Source organism: Pleurodeles waltl, chromosome 9 (assembly GCF_031143425.1).
Source record: "Pleurodeles waltl isolate 20211129_DDA chromosome 9, aPleWal1.hap1.20221129, whole genome shotgun sequence".
Classification (NCBI taxonomy): Eukaryota; Metazoa; Chordata; class Amphibia; order Caudata; family Salamandridae; genus Pleurodeles; species Pleurodeles waltl.
The window spans coordinates 1,174,004,527-1,174,023,314 of NC_090448.1; the positions used below are offsets into that span (position 1 = coordinate 1,174,004,527).

Below are 18,788 nucleotides of genomic sequence, written 5' to 3' on the forward strand. Positions count from 1 at the left end.
CACTGGCATCAGTGTGCATTTATTGTGCTGAGAAGTTTGATACAAAACTTCCCAGTTTTCAGTGTAGCCATCATGGAACTGCAGAGTTCGTGTTTGACAAACTCCCAGGCCATATACTCTTATGGCTACCCTGCACTTACAATGTGTAAGGTTTTGCTTAGACACTGTAGGAGCATAGTGCTCATGCACATATGCCCTCACCTGTGGTATAGTGCACCCTGCCTTAGAACTGTAAGGCCTGCTAGAGGGGTGACTTACCTATGTCACAGGCAGTGTGAGGTGGGCATGGCACTCTGAGGGGAGTGCCATGCCGACTTAGTCATTTTCTACCCACCAGCACACAGAAGCTGGCAAGCAGTGTGTTTGTGCTGAGTGAGGGGTCCCCAGGGTGGCATAAGACATGCTGCAGCCCTTAGAGACCTTCCCTGGCATCAGGGCCCTTGGTACCAGGGTACCAGTTACAAGGGACTTATCTGGGTGCCAGGGTGTGCCAATTGTGGAAACAAAGGTACAGTTTTCTGGAAAGAACAATGGTGCTGGGGCCTGGTTAGCAGGCCTCAGCACACTTTCAAATCAAAACTTAGCATCAGCAAGGGCAAAAAGTTAGGGGGTAACCATGCCAAGGAGGCATTTCCTTACAAATACTCTGAAATGAAAGAACCTAGCACCGAAATAAATATGGGATGGTTGAACACGACCATTTTATCCTTGTGTATTTGATGATCAACGTTTGTATCATAAGAGGTCAAAGTTTACTCATCAGGCACAATATGGCAGTGGCCATTACAAATGCTACTCTGTTCATCATGCATTTGAGAGAAGAAGTGCATATTGGTCCAAAGGGAAGTGCAACTGATGTGTTGAAACAGGGTGGCAGGCACTGCTCTACCTCCTCCACACATATGTACGGTGCAAGGTCTGTATGTGAAACGTCTAAAGGAGCTACAATTATGCAGACCAGGTGAGTGCATGATGGAATGCTACCTCAAGTGATTGCCGGTGATCAGGAATTGTAAGCATTCCTCCAGTCACCATTTGTGTGTCTGATGTAAGGCCCTAAGTGGCAGAGGGTATGCCCAAATATGGGTCCCTTACTATGCCAGTAGAACCCAGGTGCACCTAACTGATGAGCCCAATGAGGGCAAAACTGGTCTTGGGTTGCTTGTGTTCTGGTTCAGAGAGGACATGACGTGGCAGGGACTTTTCCTATTGGGGCAGGACCGAGACTGATTTCATATGGCTGAGTCTAATCTGAGGTGGCATGGTGAGCAAAAGAACAATGGGTTATGTTTCCAATAGTGAAATTGAAAGCATTCCTCCCATCACCTCTTGTGTGCTGGAACAGAGAATGTTGTCATTCCCAACAACCACAATACAGACCCTACTGACTAAAACAACCAGTAAAGTGAAACAGTATTCTGAAATAAGACAATCTTCTTTACTACCAATTCACTTGAACTTTGTGAGCTCAGTGGAGTAAGAATATGACCTTTAAGTGTTAACTGTGAAGGTGGTACAATGGCTAACTAACTGAGCTGCTTTTGTATTGATGAAGAAATGCCCCTCTATGAAAGAATTGTCCAGTTGTGGGTGCACATCCAGATTAGTGTAGGAGATGTGCTACTAAAAGCAACATGCATTTAGTGAACACTCCTGGTGTTCACCTGATTCTATATAAAAGTATTATTAAGTGGTAATGTGTGCAACATTTTACAAGGGGGAGGTATTTTCTGTTTATAGGATTCACTGGAATTTGTAAGCCCTTCAGGTCCATCATCGTCATGATATTCACTCCATCAAAAAGTCATCTTAAACTTCATAGAGCAGATGACATTTTTAGGAATCAGAAGCTTACCGTCTAGCCAGTTGTATGTTTGTTTACCTTGTGTGGTACACCACACTTCAATAATGCCTCTTTATTCCTTAGTAGAGATGTGCTCAGGCTAACATACATTTTGTAGTCAATGGATGGTTTACAGTTTCATGCAGTGTCTGTAGCACACCACATGTAACACTCACTGCATACAAATTTCACGCCAGAGGGGTATTCTTTGAGGAGGCTTGCGCTGAGGCAATATTTGGGATTCTTCATGGTATTTGGGTGAAAAGGATAGGTCAGAGTGTGCTGTTACCAAGTAATGACCAACTGCTGAACATTACAGACTTCCTTATGGTTTCTGCCAAGCATTGCTCCATGACTGGAGGAGTGTAGGACGTGGATGGAACCATGTCAAAGGAAGGACCCTGCTACATTAATTGCAAGACGGCTGCTCCACCATTTTTTTTTAATTCTAAGCAATGAATCCTTCTCACGAGGAGTGCTCATGTTAACTAGGGAGTCTGGATCTCTGGCTGGAACTAAGAAATGCTTATCTAGAGGTGCCTGTAGAGATCTAAGTCACCTGTTAGGTGCTTGCCTGGGGAGCATTTACCAAATTACAGTTCCCAACACAAGAATGCAAAGGCAATGAAGAACAAATGGTGCAAAAAAGTTGGTGTCATCTAGAGTATTTCTTAAACATTTAACTTTATGGTATAACCTACCATATATAAAAAAAGCGAACGGGGGGAGCCAGCAGATAACCTATTAACATAAAGAAGGTATCTGTGACCAGACAACAGATCAGCAAGGGGTTGAGAGCAAGGTAGCCACATTGAAACTTATGCAGTGCTGCAGAAAAATGGAAGGTTATGCAAAGAATAGTGCATGATGTATTATGAAAGAGCTCTCTCTGAATTAACAGCCTTTGACATTGTTTCTGGGTCTGGCCCTAGAGGCAGGGGACATTCAAAGACTAAAAGGAATAGAATAATGATGTAATCATAATTGACTATATTAACAAGCGCTGGAGAGAGGCCTGGCCACTTAAGTGTCTTTTTTGGAATTCAAGACAATGCAAAAATAACTGGCAAAGGTGCTGACGGTCCTAAATGGAAGCTCTGAAAATTTAAGTGATTTGGATACCTCTTGTGAAACAGACCCACGTTTCCAGGAAGGGGTCCAATTAGCATTTTCATAAGAAGCAACAAAGAATGACATTTGGCTTCAGTTTGCTTTAAGTATGACAAATGACTGATTGATGACTGAGTCTGGTGATACCCTATCTAGCCGCAGATTCCTCACCTTTAAAATATCCCCAGGCACCAGACTGGATCGATAAGCAGTGCTCCTTGGTGCCACTAGGTGGCACTGTACACTCTGTTGACCTTGTTCCACCCTGGAAGGGAATGAGCAGAGGTGCATTTAAGTGCCACCCCTGCACACCAATGTCTGTTTCTTTCTGGACTCTCATTTGCCCTCTGATGCAGAGCACATAACTGGAGGTACCACTGTCCAAGATCTCTTCTTTGTGTTCCTTCTCAGTGGTAACCAAAGGAAAGTAACTGGTTGATTTGGTAGATATTTCTAACCGCACATTCCATACCCTTAGAATAGTTACTAAATCAGTGTGTCTCAAGGTGGATGGTCTGTGGAGTGAGCACTTAGCAGAAAGTCCTACAGGAATGTGCTTCCAGTTGGACCTGGCTATCAGGGCAGTAGTACTTTGTGAACATGTGGACTGACATGTCACAGAAGGACAGAAGTCCATGTCAGGCACTCAAGGTGCCAACGATGTGGTGGTAGTCTTGGCCCTAGCAGAATGAACCCTCAGTCCTTCTGGAGTCTGAATTCAAGCTGATGGGAGTCTGCTCTCATATTCATAAGGGCTAGAAAGGCTTCAAAAAAACTTTAGGAGAGTGGTGGACTTAACAACTTGGAAAGGATTCACAACTTTCAGCAAGAAGGCCTATCTGGTCCTAAGCACCAGATTGTATGGGGAAAAATGTGGCATAGGGCAGTTGCACCAAAAGAGGCTGGAGAGAACTCACATAGGGGGCTGAAATGATTGTGATGAGGAAGACTGTCTTTAGAAGCAACAAGCAAAAAACAAAAAGAAGCAACAAGCAGCTGTGCTTCGGATTGAAGAGAATACTGAAGTCAGCGACAATTTAAGGACTCACTTAAGAATCACAAACTGTTTGGGGGGGAGAACATACATGTCAAACTTTTTTTTTTTTAATCCTCATCACAACTGATGGTATCAACAAGGACAGTTGGTCTGGTAAATGCAAAAAGTTTGAAAGGTATGACATATTACCCTAAATAGTGCCCACTGCAAATTCTTGCTGGGCCAAAGGTAATACAAACAATTAAACATCCAACAGTTTTCCAACAGCTTAGCTTGTAATGGGCCTGCTTTGAGGATTCCACACATTAGGCTACACATTTCCCTCAGCACCTGGTGGAAATTGGCTTTGGAGATAAGCTGATGCACAGTATGGATAAAATTCAAAGCCTCAGGAGGTAGATTAAATGTAGTTAACTACCACCATTCAATTGCCACACATGGAGACCGACATTGATGCCCAGACCTTCCAGGAACCGCACTCTCCTGCCCCAACCAGAAGCCAATAAGATGACTTGGGCTCGGTCATTCCAGATTCTCTTCAGAGGAAAAGCAGAGTCATCAAGGCGTGTTAAAGGCTCAGACTCAACTCTAACCAGAATGAGTCTCCTAAAGACAGCCTTCTTGGAAACTCCAGCATAGAAAGAGTTTGACACAGTGCTTTCCCAATGATTGGGACAAGATCCAGCCAGTGTTCTCCCATTGTTGGAAAATGCCCTTTGCCACCTTTGGGTGTAACCACCATTTATGACCAGCATGCATTGGTGGCTGAGCCTGTACTCTTGGTGTTCAAAAACACCACCAGTTAGTCCACAATCGGGGAGATGCTCTGACACCTCAGACAACTCATGAGATGTATAGCCTCTTGCCGAAGGACCTCACTCTGCCCTACTTCTTGCAATGCCACATGGCGGTGGTGTTACCCGTGAGAAAGTGTACCAGTCTCCCATTGATGGACAGTAGGAAACACTTCAAAGCCACGCTGATGGCCCACAACTTCAACAGACTGAAGTAGAGTAGAGACAGACCAGTCCTCTGCCCTCCACCTCTGCCACATGATCTCCCCAACCAAGCTGCATGCATCACTAATAAGGCTTCAACCATGGGCATAGCTTCGAGGGTGTGTGTGGGGTGCTACACCACTCCAACGAATGAATTTTCTGATACACAGATGAGTACAGATGCTGTATGTCAGGTATGGTTAGATGGCTGCCGAATTTCAACAGGAATTTTTACATACATTCAGACAAAAATGCACGCACACACACACTCAGTTTGTAAAGTTGTCCAAAATATTGGTTATTTTACAAAATAATGTTTTCCCTGACTTAGTACCCCTACCAATCCGCATTCCTATCTCTTTCCACTGCTCCTTAGGCCCCTTCCATGCACCCTACTTGTCGTATAATGTATTTAAACATTGTATGCCAGCACGATTGTCAGAAAATCTGAAGCTCCCATCCCCTCCCCAATCTTACTGATCAAGCTACGCCTCAGCACGATCATAGCCCCAAATGTCCTGGATTCATTGTGGCAGAGGGAAAACTCAAAAACAGCAACATACACAAGATGGTTCCAATGGAGGGAAGCCTCTATGAAGGAGCCAAGTGCGACTTTGAGATGTTAATCATGAACCCTAACAAAGTCAGGAAGTTCGCGCTCACCTGGAGGTTGCCCAAGACTGTGAGCCAGCCTTCAACAGGCAGTTGTTAAGGTAACGGAAAACTAAAATCCCCACACTTCTAAGATGTGCCGCAACCAATACCCTCACTTTTATTAACCCCTGTGGGGCACTAGTGAGACCAAAGAGGAGCAAAGGAAGCTGAAAATATTCCTGGCATACTTTCAGGCACTGATAATGTTGTTCAGACTGCAGGACAGGCACATGAAAATACACAATCTGCTGGTTCAAGGTCACCATCTAGTCAGCCGGATTCAGGACAGACAGAGCCTGCACCAGTGCAATACTTTTATTATTGTCCTTCTGCAGGAAGGTGATCAGAGGACTAAGATCTAAAATAGGATGAAGGTTTCTGTTCTTTGGCACAGGAAATAGCAGCAGTAACAACCAGATCCTATTTCACATTATGGTACCCTCTCTAGGGTTCCTTCGGACCAAAGAGCTAGCACCTCTTGCAATATGATGGACCAGTGCTCCTCTGAAAGTCACTCTGATGTAGACAGAAGATGCAACAGGACAGAAAGGAATACAAACTCAGTCCCCCTGAATGAATTGGAGAATTCATTTGCCACATGTGGTAGCTTACCGCCCTGTGTGTTTTATCCTCCCATAGGATGATGTTGACTATCTTCCACAGGATAGTACTGCAAGCTATTGGTAAACTAAAGCATCTTGGAATCCGACGGCACAGCCATCTCACGAAGGCTGCTGTCCCTGGTGACCTACACATGGTCTGATCTCAGTCCCCAGCAATGAACGGGCTAAGCAGAATGCAGTGGAGTTGAGTGTGCCTGAAGTTGGTTGTACATCAAACCTCGTGTGTAGCCTCTGAAAAGCCTAAATTGATAGGAAAGCTGTTAAACAGGTATTAATAGTAAACAACAAACACACCATGGCGCAGCTTTGCTTGAAGTGCTCTTGGGTGGAATCAACTTTTCAAGAAAAAGGCAGGATGCATCAAAAGTGATGTACATGAAAGATTCCTGCATATCGCCAGAAAAGCCCATGGATCGCTTCCCTGTGTGGTGGTGGAGCACCACACTCATGGTGCTGACTACTTATCCCAATCTGTAGTGCCCAGGCCAGCCCAAATATTTGTGTACAATCTCAACAGTTAGAGCTAACCATTCCAGGATCACTAGTTAGTTCTCGCTGACCATGTCCCAGAGAATGGGCATATATTGTGCTCGAATGCAACATGTGTGGACCGACCTTAAAGCTAGGTTGGTCGAAGAAAACTGGTGTTTACCTAAATGTCTCAATTCACTTCAACTTCCTGTCTGTGGTGGGAAGACGGCATGGTGGGTGGATAGGGGTGCTTATGAGTAGGAGTGGGCAATAATTTCCGCTCTGCCTGTGTAACGTTGGCCACTCCATGTTACACTTGTAACGTAGAGTTCTGACCATATTACATCAACCGCCGCATGGATTTTTTCTTGCATGCGGCTTGCCAAACGGTAAGTTGACAAGCGACAACTGCCCAATTTTCTGGTCCGAGGAGGACACCAAGCAAGATTTTCTCACAGTGAGTGATCGCAAATGTTCGTGGTGAGAAAGCTGCTGCTCAAGTAGAAAATCTACGTGAGAGAGACAGCCAAATCAACTAGAGCAGCACCGCCACTGGTGTGCCGTATGGTGCAGTTCGCACTGATTTTTAAGAGCAGAACAAGCTACAGGCACTAAAAATCAGTGCAAGCAGCACGACAGTCAATTTCCGCCCATTTGTGAAACTCCAGGTTCGCAGAGTTTTCATGAATCTCCGTGGAATTCCATAGAATGAAACTCAGAGTTCCACCCACCCCTACTAAGGAGGTGCATGGAAGGGGGGCTTACTAGGGTTATGGATGCAGTATAGCAGAAAATGAATTAGGCTCTACTTTGCCGAGAGAAGCTTGGACCACAGACTCCGGCGTATGGTTTTGAGGCAAAAACTAAAAAAAATAATCTGGATATCAAAGTCCAGATTTGTGGTGTCTGGCTTCCTGCTTGTACCCTGGTCGGCAAGAGCAAGGCTTAGACAATGTGCCCATCAAAGTATGAGCTAGGGCTTTGTTGAATTGGCAGTAAGGACACAGAGGAAGCCTGCTAAGGCTTTAAAACATCAGGACGTACAGTAGTTCTTGTGAGGATCTTCTGAATGCAGCCGCATCACAGGTGCCAGAAGGCCTGAAGAGGCTTTTTTCTGACACAGTGAATAGTCAGATTTAAGCCAATTAGGGTTTAATAATTGACATCCAGCATAATTTAAGGAGGAAAATTGGAAAATGATGGAACTTAGTACTTCTCCGGAAGTAAACTGGGAGGCTCCTATCACACAACGTGTGGTAGAAATCCAGAGGTATGATAGCTTCTGAGGGGAGTTATCAGGGGCTGCAGCCTGACTCGCTGAAGGTTCTTTCTTTCAAAATAATGTGAATAGCATACTAAAGTTTATGATTTCTAGCCCATAGAGGCTATATATAACGTTATACTGCTTTCTAGTTAGGACATGAGGCTCCCACTTCGACAACAGGGAATGATTCAAGTATGTCAATCTAAGAATGATCAAAAACTGGGGAATGTGTGTACAAATACCTAATTTTCCCTCTCAATTATACCAGAAGTATTTTGAGAGCAAATTTACAGAGTTGTTGATCTGCCACTGGCTAATTACTCCTGCTGCAGCTCTATTGCTAGTAGGGCAAATGCCTGCTTCCTTGCTGTACCACAATCTGGGGGAACTTGCCCTTTAATGTAGAAAGGGTCGATGGGAAATGCCATGGGCTTCTTCTATACTTCTTGTTTATTCTTACCTGTGCTTTGACAAGATCCTTAAAAGAAGCCTAAGAGAAGCCTTGGGCATGCCTTTGCGCACTAGCAGAAACTCAACTGGGCATTTAGTCTTTCAGAGGACTTCTACATCATCTTAGATGACATGCATTTCAGCCTTATTATGGAGCGCAACACTCTGAATAACTGCATCATACGAATTAGTATCATTATGGAGGAATGGCTTGGTTGGATAAGGCTCAGGGTTTGGCTCATTTCTGGATAAACACTGTAGTTGTCACACATGTCATTTCTAGCTACTAGCTCAGTTGGTTGATCATATTGGTACCCCTCTCCATAATTTCACACTGTATCAGGAAGAGTGGAACGATTCCTCTGGAGAGACTGGTGAAGAATATGGATGTGGTGCAGAAGTTGGAGGTGTGGGTGTAAAAGGCAAAGGAGAAGGGTGCGTCTCTAAGGAACTGGGTGATGAGGTTCCTTAAAGGACAGTTCTTCCTATAATGTGACAGTTTCTTGCGGACTGGAGGAAAATTGCTCAAAGCTTTCCCTGTGGCAGTTTTGCAGAAACCTTTTCAATTTCCAGCTGAATAAAAAGCTGTTTATCATGAAGTTTCCACTTCTTGGTCTTGGACTCCTTCACTTTCTGCTTAGAGGACCTAATACTGAATATCCAGTATTGATTCAGCTCTGATTTCAACTCTCAGCATGGAACGTTGATGGCATTCATTTGCTGAGATATGGTGGTGTTTAAACCCCTTCCTTAGGAGCCTGCTCAACGTCAAACGTAGCCAGAAGGCAGCAGTGCACAAGATGCCAAGTATAATTTGAGTTTTAGGGGCTGGATGCTTGGGATTGATGACTTGCCTCAGCACAAGGGTGTTTCAGTGGGTGGGATTTTGCGAGAGCACTCAGCACTGCGGTAGTACACACACTTGTCCCTCTGTGTTGTCTTTGTTTTCGGTCCCATAGGCATCGATGGTGAGGGTGTCCACTTGAAGATAAGGTCTGTTGGTTAGGCATTAGCTGGTGCACCGTACTCCAGAGGGCCCATCATCCTGTTTTTGCATCAAGAGGCTCTTGTTCACCAAACATACCCAGTGACTCCACAGGTGGCTGTACTTACTTATGCCTAGTACCCCTCCTGGGGTATAGGCCATCAACCAGGACTCTCAAGCCACCTCTGTACTGGGCTTTACTTTCAATCTAACTTCAGGTGAAACTCATCTCCTGCAGTCAGCCTTGAGGCATCAGGGACAGTTGTTTCTTGGCATTCCTCCTTTCCTTGAGGGTTCGAGGTTAGTGCTTGCCTGATGTTTGATGCAGGCTTGAGGAGGTTGTGACCTATCCAACCTCAGCATATTTTCATGATTTCTTCATGAGCAGGGAGTTGGAAATTTAGCTGCCATAGGTCATTGCTGCTGATAGTGTTTGACAGGCAGATCTGGAGGATTTTCCTCAGGCAGGTGTTGCTGAAGGTCTGGATTTATTTTGGTAGTGGTCACTGTTGTCCTCCAAGTTTCTGCTTGCTATAGAAGGACCGATTTTACAATGCGTTTTACAAAGGCTGATCTTGGTTTGCAGTGTTAGTTCCTTGGAACGTCCGATCTACTTTAACTAAATAAAGGCAGCCCTTGCTTTGCCAATTCTTGCCTTAACGTCAATGTCTGTGCTGCCCTGCTTGTCTATGACTTTGCTCAGGTAGGTGAAGGCCTCAACCTCGTCCAGTGCATCACCTGCAAGAGTGACTGCAGTTTTGCTGGCAGTGTTAGCCTTCATTACTATGTTTTTCCACTGGGAATGCTGAGGTCAAGTTGTGCTGATGTGGCTGTCACCTTGTCTTCTTTTGAATCTGTAGATGGGTGTAGGAGAGTTGGGCCAAGGCTTCTGCAATGTCCAGGTCTTCGAGGCATGTTGAAAGTGTCCACTGAATCCCAATTCTCCTCCTTGCTGTGGATGTCTTCACAATCCAATCTATAACCAGCAGGAACAGAAAAGGCAACAACAAACAACCCTGGCGGACTCCGTTCCTCACTTGCAAGGCTTCTATGAGTTGTCCTCCATGGACTATCTTGCATGTAATTCCCTTGCAAGACTTCCTGATGATTCTTACAAGTTTATCTGGTACACTATAGTGGCATAGAAGTTTTCAAGGGGTTTCTCTGCCACGCTGTTGAATACCTTCATAGTCCATGACAACAACAGAGGGGGGAGTTTCATCCCAGTGACTGCTCAATCATGACTTTCAGTTTTGCAAACTGGTCTGTACAAGATCTATCTTTGCCGAAGCCAGCTTGCTGCTCTAGCAAATGAGTATCGACTTGTTGCTTTGTTCTGTTCAGGATGACTGTTGAATACTCTGCATGGGGTTGATAGAAGAGTTATACAGCTGTAGTTTGAGGAGTTACTCAGGTCACTTTTCTTGGGGATCCTGATGAGATAGCCCTCCTTCCGAGCTGAGTCAGAGAAATGACATTTCTGGATGACCCACTGTAGGAAAGTACCATCTTGCCTGGCATGTTACCCCCATATTTCACTGTATATTTGTTGTTTTAGTGTATGTGTCACTGGGACCCTGCCAGCCAGGGCCCCAGTGCTCATAAGTGTGCCCTGTATGCTTTCCCTGTGTGATGACTAACTGTCTCACTGAGGCGCGGCTAATCAGAACCTCAGTGGTTATGCTCTCTCTTTGCTTTCTAAATTGTCACTAACAGGCTAGTGACCAATTCACATTGGCATACTGGAACACCATTATAATTCCCTAGTATACGGTACTGAGGTACCCAGGGTATTGGGGTTCCAGGAGATCCCTATGGGCTGCAGCATTTCTTTTACCACTCATAGGGAGCTCTGAAAATTCTTACACAGGCCTGCCACGGCAGCCTGAGTAAAATAACGTCCCCGTTATTTCACAGCCATTTACCACTACACTTAAGTAACTTATAAGTCACCTATATGTCTAACCTTTACCTGGTAAAGGTTGGGTGCTAAGTTACTTAGTGTGTGGGCACCCTGGCACTAGCCAAGGTGCCCCCACATCGTTCAGGGCAAATTCCCCGGACTTTGTGAGTGCAGGGACACCATTACACTCGTGCACTATACATAGGTCACTACCTATGTATAGCGTCACAATGGTAACTCCGAACATGGCCATGTAACATGTCTAAGATCATGGAATTGTCACCCCAATGTCATTCTGGCATTGGAGAGACAATTCCATGATCCCCCGAGTCTCTAGCACAGACCCGGGTACTGCCAAACTACCTTTCCCGGGGTTTCACTGCAGCTGCTGCCAACCCCCCAGACAGGTTTCTGCCCTCCTGGGGTCCAGCCAGGCTTGGCCCAGGAAGGCAGAACAAAGGACTTCCTCAGAGAGAGAGTGTTACACCCTCTCCCTTTGGAAAAAGGTGTCAGGGCTGGGGAGGAGTAGCCTCCCCCAGCCTCTGGAAATGCTTTGATGGGCACAGATGGTGCCCATCTCTGCATAAGCCAGTCTACACTGGGTCAGGGATCCCCCAGCCCTGCTCTGGCACGAAACTGGACAAAGTAAAGGGGAGTGACCACTCCCCTGACCTGCACCTCCCAGGGGAGGCGCCCAGAGCTCCTCCAGTGTGCTCCAGACCTCTGCCATCTTGGAAACAGAGGTGCTGCTGGCACACTGGACTGCTCTGAGTGGCCAGGGCCAGCAGGTGACATCAGGGACTCCTTGTGATAGGCTCTTACCTGTGTTGCTAGCCTATCCTCCTTCCTAGGTAGCCAAACCTCCTTTTCTGGCAATTTAGGGTCTCTGCTATGGGGAATTCTTTAGATAACGAATGCAAGAGCTCATCAGAGTTCCTCTGCATCTCTCTCTTCATCTTCTGCCAAGGAATCGACCGCTGACTGCTCAGGACGCCTGCAAAACCACAACAAAGTAGCAAAGACGACTACTGCAACCTTGTATCGCTGATCCTGCCACCTTCTCGACTGTTTTCCTGGTGGTGCATGCTGTGGGGGTAGTCTGCCTCCTCTCTGCACTAGAAGCTCCGAAGAAATCTCCCGTGGGACGACGGAATCCTCCCCCTGCAACCGCAGGCACCAAAAGAACTGCATCGTCAGTCCTCTGGGTCCCCTCTTAGCACGACAAGCGTGGTCCCTGGAACTCAGCAACTCTGTCCAAGTGACTCCCACAGTTCAGTGACTCTTCAGTCCAAGTTTGGTGGAGGTAAGTCCTTGCCTCCCCACGCTAGACTGCATTGCTGGGTACCGCATGATTTGCAGGTGCTCCGGCTCCTGTGCACTCTTCCAGGATTTCCTTTGTGCACAGCCAAGCCTGGGTCCCCGACACTCTAACCTGCAGTGCACAACCTCCCGAGTTGTCCTTCGGCGTCGTGGGATCTCCTTTTGTGACTTCGGGTGAGCTCCGGTTCACTCCTCTTCGTAGTGCCTGTTTCGGCACTTCTGCGGGTGCTGCCTGCTTCTGTGAGGGCTCCCTATCTTGCTGGGCGCCCCCTCTGTCTCCTCACGCAATTGGCGACATCCTGGTCCCTCCTGGGCCACAGCAGCATCCAAAAACCCTAACCACAACCCTTGCAGCTAGCAAGGCTTGTTTGCGGTCTTTCTGCGTGGGAACACCTCTGCAAGCTTCTTCACGACGTGGGACATCCATCCTCCAAAGGGGAAGTTTCTAGCCCTCTTCGTTCTTGCAGAATCCACAGATTCTACCATCCGGTGGCAGCTTCTTTGCACCCTCAGCTGGCATTTCCTGGGCATTGCCCAATCTCGACTTTGTCGCGACTCTTGGACTTGGTCCCCTTGTTCCACAGGTACTCTCTTCCGGAAATCCTCTTTGGTTGCATTGCTGGTGTTGGTCTTCCTTGCAGAATTCCCCTATCACGACTTCTGTGCTCTCTGGGGAATATAGGTGCACTTTACACCTACTTTTCAGGGTCTTGGGGTGGGCTATTTTTCTAACCCTCACTGTTTTCTTGCAGTCCCAGCGACCCTCTACAAGCTCACATAGGTTTGGGGTCCATTCGTGATTCGCATTCCACTTTTGGAGTATATGGTTTGTGTTGCCCCTATACCTATGTGTTCCTATTGTAATCTATTGTGACTGTACATTACTTGCATTACTTCCTTTTGCTATTACTGCATATTTTTGGTATTGTGTTCATATATCTTGTGTATATTTGCTATCCTCATACTGAGGGTACTCACTGAGATACTTTTGGCATATTGTCATAAAAATAAAGTACCTTTATTTTTAGTATATCTGTGTATTGTGTTTTCTTATGATATTGTGCATATGACACCAGTGGAATAGTAGGAGCTTTGCATGTCTCCTAGTTCAGCCTAAGCTGCTCAGCTATAGCTACCTTCTACCAGCCTAAGCTGCTAGAAACACCTCTTCTCCACTAATAAGGGATAACTGGACCTGGTACAGAGTGTAAGTACCCCTTGGTACCCACTACAAGCCAGGCCAGCCTCCTACACCCATAAGCTGTACATACATGCTTTTCAACTTTATAGAATTGACCTTTTCACACAGGTTACAGTGTAAATAGGTGTGACTCGGGAGTCTGTAGCCCAAGGGGAAAGGGAGCTGTGCCCTACGGCAGCCTCTCTCATAGGAGTATAAAGGAGTATCACTACAGTAAAGCACATTGACTTTCCCTACATGGGTAGGCCCACATTATAAGGCCTATTCTAGGTCACTGCCCAACCCTGCACATTCCCTTCTGCATCAGGCTACCTGTGCGCAGCTCCTGAGCTGTGCACGACAGAAGTGTCACATGTGCAGCCCACATGTGTAACCAGCCTAGTGCCTCTTATTCTTGCAGTGTCACAGCAACCTTAAAAGGCTGGCACGGAGGATAAATATGCACAGTCCATTTTACCATGAGCTTGCCATGGATAAGTCACAGGTTATGATGTTCTCCTCACAGTAAAAAGTCAGTAAAAAAAATCAGGTGATCAAAAAGCAAAAAATCAGGCAGATTACATGGTGAGAACCATCTTCTCACACCCAGGAAGTAGCATCCCACGGAAGCCTGAAAGAACTCTACAATATAAAAAGGAAACTCTCCGGCAGATACAGCGAACCAGAAATACCTGTTAAAGACAAAGCTGGGAAGACAATCATGGGTAATGAAGGCTAACAATGAAGATGGGTAGAGCACTTTGAAGAACTGCTGAACCAGCCTGTGCTGCAGTCCCCCCCAGACATACACTCAGCTGACAAGGACTAGCTAATCAACTACAGCAGACCTACCAAGGAAGAAATACAGCAAACCATCTAACATCTTAGAAAAGGATGGTTGTAGTTGCATCTTTAAGTCTGCCCACCGTCTTTCCCTTCTGTACCTGAAAGATTTTTGTTTAGCAAAAGGCAATACAGAACTTTCAGGAGGCCTAAATCTGCGCTCTGTGAAGGGGTAAAGGTTGTGTATACCATAGTGATCAGCCCAGGGGTACTTGGCTTTGCACTGGAAGAAAAAATGGAAGTACTTGACAGTCAATGGCCCACTGCGTGGTCTTTCTCCGCTATTCAATCGTTCGCAGTCAGTCGAGGAGCAGGCCACATTACACACAAAGAACGTTCTCAGATTGTCAGTGTTGAGATTAAAGAACAGCAAGGCCTGAAAAATGCATGAGTAACATGCTGATCTTTGAGTCATTGCTAACTATGTCCAAACTAGGTGGAAGCAAAAAATAACCTACGGATGGAGTCGATGCCTATTTGCGGATGTGGACTAAGGGAGGAGTCACACAGTACCTTGTAATGTTCCAGGACATTGCTAGATGAAAGGAGTATGCAAAACGTGAATCTACAGCAAACATGAATACAACATGAATTAGTATGGCCTCATGGCACAGCTGGTTAATTTGTGGTGCTACCCTTGCACTTTCAAAGTCACCATCACAGACTAGAAAGTGAACGGTTTTCAGATTCTGTGTTCAAGCAGTTCAGCTTCAGAAAAAGTATGGTGCACCTTGCTTAGCGTGGGACTGATCAATATGTTGATAACTAACTGATGAAAGAATATCTACTGTGCATACTGGCAGTGTTTTAACGTCCAAAATTGTTGGGATGTGATAAGAAATCATTTTATTGAGGAGTAAGGTCCTGCTGTCAAACAAGAGACAGGAAGGCTTCATCAACTGCTGTGGTAATTTGTAGGTCACTATTACGTGCTAAACATCTATTTAATTTTTTTCTGGAAACTCGAACAAAAGCAGAGATATTTGCTGGTTACTGTACATCATCTAAAAAATCAAAGTGGTCACATCAACTACAGCTTTAGCATGTCGGTCCACAAAGGTGCAGAAATCAAGAACATTTTTCAAAAACGTACTCTACTTAAAATGTCTGTCTCCCTCATCACCACAGACCTTAATGCTGCAGTCATTCATTAAGAATGTCAAACCTTCTAGGCTTTAAGGTGGATTACATACACACCATCTCTGAGTAGGGAAAAGGCTTAACCACCGGACTGGAATTTGATCTCACTTACGTGCTTTACAGATTCTGCACAGAGGCACTGTTTTCAAACTCCACCGATAAACTAATACAAAAGGAAATGGTGACACATTTCGCCATATGAGCAACAACACTAAAGAAAAGCCCCCTCTTCTCTCCCGCCCTCCCTCAGTTCCCCACTCACCTGACCAGCTCCTCATATTCAATAATAAACACCAAAACTCTGAGCTTTCCCAACCTGATTATGCTCCCTGTTGTGCAATGGTTAAACTACATCCAACTCCCTCGTCATTCTACATCACGTTGTCCTACTGCTGACTGTATGCCAGTGGACTGTAACTGGGGATAACTGGGTTTGTAATGCAGGCGTTACAATTATAAATAAATGTGCTACAATGCCATTTACCTTCCTCTGCTCTCCCGCCTTCGTGGTCTGTTATCCTAGATGCTGGGACCCGGGACGGACTCAGCATGCCGGCCGGGATATGAGCTAGTTCTTCATCTCCAAGTTCTGCAATCATGTCGTGTAACTTTGTTCTGTTGACTCCTGTGAATAAATTAATTAGGAGCCGTGGTTAATGCCAGCGATTCTCTATCAACTAATGTTGGTTTTAACATTGTTTTTATTGTACTAGGCACTGGACTGTTTCTCAACGTAAAACATCACATTAGGCAAGTTAAGCTAAAAAATGTAAAAACGTTTACTTCACACCAACAACTTAAATAAAGGTAGCCACTTAAAGACTGAGAAAGAAAAACCATTTCAAATAAATTCTGAGCAGTATATTAGTGAACCTCCTAAAGTAGCAGCAGAGGGATACTGTATTCTCTTTTGCAACCAGTGCTGCTTTCATCTATGCCAAGCACAGGAAGGGACTTCCTAAACCTCTTACATGCTGCAATGCTACTTCTGTTAGAGATTCAAATGCCCATTGTGCAATGCAGATAACACACCAAGCACATAAATGGCACCACCCTGCACGAGAATCTTTATAGCCGATTCCAGGGGCTTCCCAGTGTCCAGTGGTAAAAACTGAACTTTTTCTCCAGGCTTTGTTTCTTGAGTTTTTAACAAAGCAGTAAGGTAATCACTGCAATAGATCATTAATCCAGAATTGTACACAGAAGTCTAATTAGCAATCTCAGAATTCCCTCCCACAGCAAGAACACACAGAAAACACTGACAATCAATTCCTTCAAGTACCGTCTCCCAGAAATGTGTTAAATTCTGCTAATAAAAATGTCTCCAGAGCCACTATCTTTTATCTCTCACCTCTTATCTAGAAGTGAACAGAATTAGGTTTCGCGTAACTATGCAAACTTTCAAGACAACTACACAAAACAGGCCTAATAAGGTGAAAAGTGAATACAACATTTAGGGCTACTTTTTAGTGCAAAATAAGTATACATAAAATAATAGTGCGAAAAACAAATGTGCTGCAAGAAAGAGCAGCTTTTGCCTTCTAACATTTGGAGTTGTTCTGGCGTAGGCAACATTTCTGGGATTCCTCATAAGTGTAACGCAAACATTCTAAAATTACACCAGCATAATTTACATTTCACCCAAGCCTGCACTTTCAAAGCACAACCCCACTCAATTATCTTGGAGATAAGGACAATAATGCCATACCCTCAGAGATGTAGACTAGCAGTTTCCAGTTTTTGTCAATAGAGGTTCACAGACTCTCCAGATTGCTTATCGGTTTCTCTATGTGGGAGGTTCCGAATTTTTCATTGAAATTATATGGCAAATTTAGCTGCCAAAGTCATTGTAATGCCATGTACCAGTCAGCCCAAGAGACCCAATCAAAGCTGTCTGGCCCCAGGCCCAGTGAGGGGAAAGCCTAAAACCTTCCACAGAGTCTCAAACCAGCATTAAACAAACAAATCAGGAGCTTGGAGCAGCACAACCACATGCAAAAGGTGTCTCTCACTCTTCCAACGTAACTGAGAGGCCTCAGGAAATATGTGATGGATAATTAGTAGGGTATAGTGTCAATCATATATTATCAGTGCAATCAGTGAATAAAAAGCCAATCTCTAATTTCCTCAGCACAGTGGAGTTGTGATGTCTCTAAGTCACCCATAATAATGATATGATATAGCTGCTCAACTGTAATAAACTATTACAGTGGTGTTGTGATGTCGTAATGACTCCTGTCAGCAGCCTAGGTCAAAGGCAATTCATAAAGCACCATTATAGCTGCTGTTTAAAAAGCAATCAAAACATGAATTTTGGTCTTTATTAGCTGGTTTTCCAAAAAGTACAGTGATGACCAGAAAAGTGTTATTTTTTGCATCATGTTTTTGCACACACAAGTCATTACCAGAAAGACAGAATCTCTGCACATTCATTCTCATTCTGAGCGACAGCATTTTACTTAAATCTGACATCCATTAAACTGATGTATTTTTTCTTACAAACCGATTATTAAATGCTTTTTGACACGTCATGGGGACAGGACTGCTGGTTTCAGGTGGCAGCAGCACCACCACGTGTAGGGGACTCAATCCCACACCGTATGGTAGCTGTCGCCGTCTGGTTTTGGCTAGCTAGCTGCACCTCAACCAAACCTAAAAAGTAAAGGTGATTTGTGACAACCTGACGTATGACACTGACTCCTCAAGAAAGTTGGGGTTGGTGGATACCGCCCTTTTCTCTCATTAGCACAGATCTCTCACACACACACTGGCAAAAAAAAAATTGCAGGACAGTTTTCAATGCATTTATTGAAAAGACTGCAATCTACGATAAAATACATCAGCTGTGATTATTAAAAATATGAAACATAGCATAATCAGGATTGTGACCATAAGTGAAAGGAAAATAAAGCCTAGCATATTCGGATAAACATGTGCCTAAGAATTCCTACCTGTACTTCCTAGCATCTATGCGAGGGCATGGCAGTGTTAGCCAAATACTTGGTTC

The 18,788-nt window shown here is 44.9% G+C and overlaps 1 protein-coding gene across 2 annotated transcripts in view; it reads right to left on the reverse strand.

Moving 5' to 3' along the window:
* The window catches only part of STRN3 (striatin 3), an 839,725-nt gene that overhangs the window by 382,244 nt on the left and 438,693 nt on the right, over positions 1-18,788 (reverse strand). For both annotated transcript variants that reach the window (XM_069209060.1, XM_069209059.1), the window contains one exon: positions 16,266-16,406. In XM_069209060.1, the coding sequence (XP_069065161.1) occupies positions 16,266-16,406 (141 nt within the window). The remainder of the gene's footprint in view (positions 1-16,265; positions 16,407-18,788) is intronic.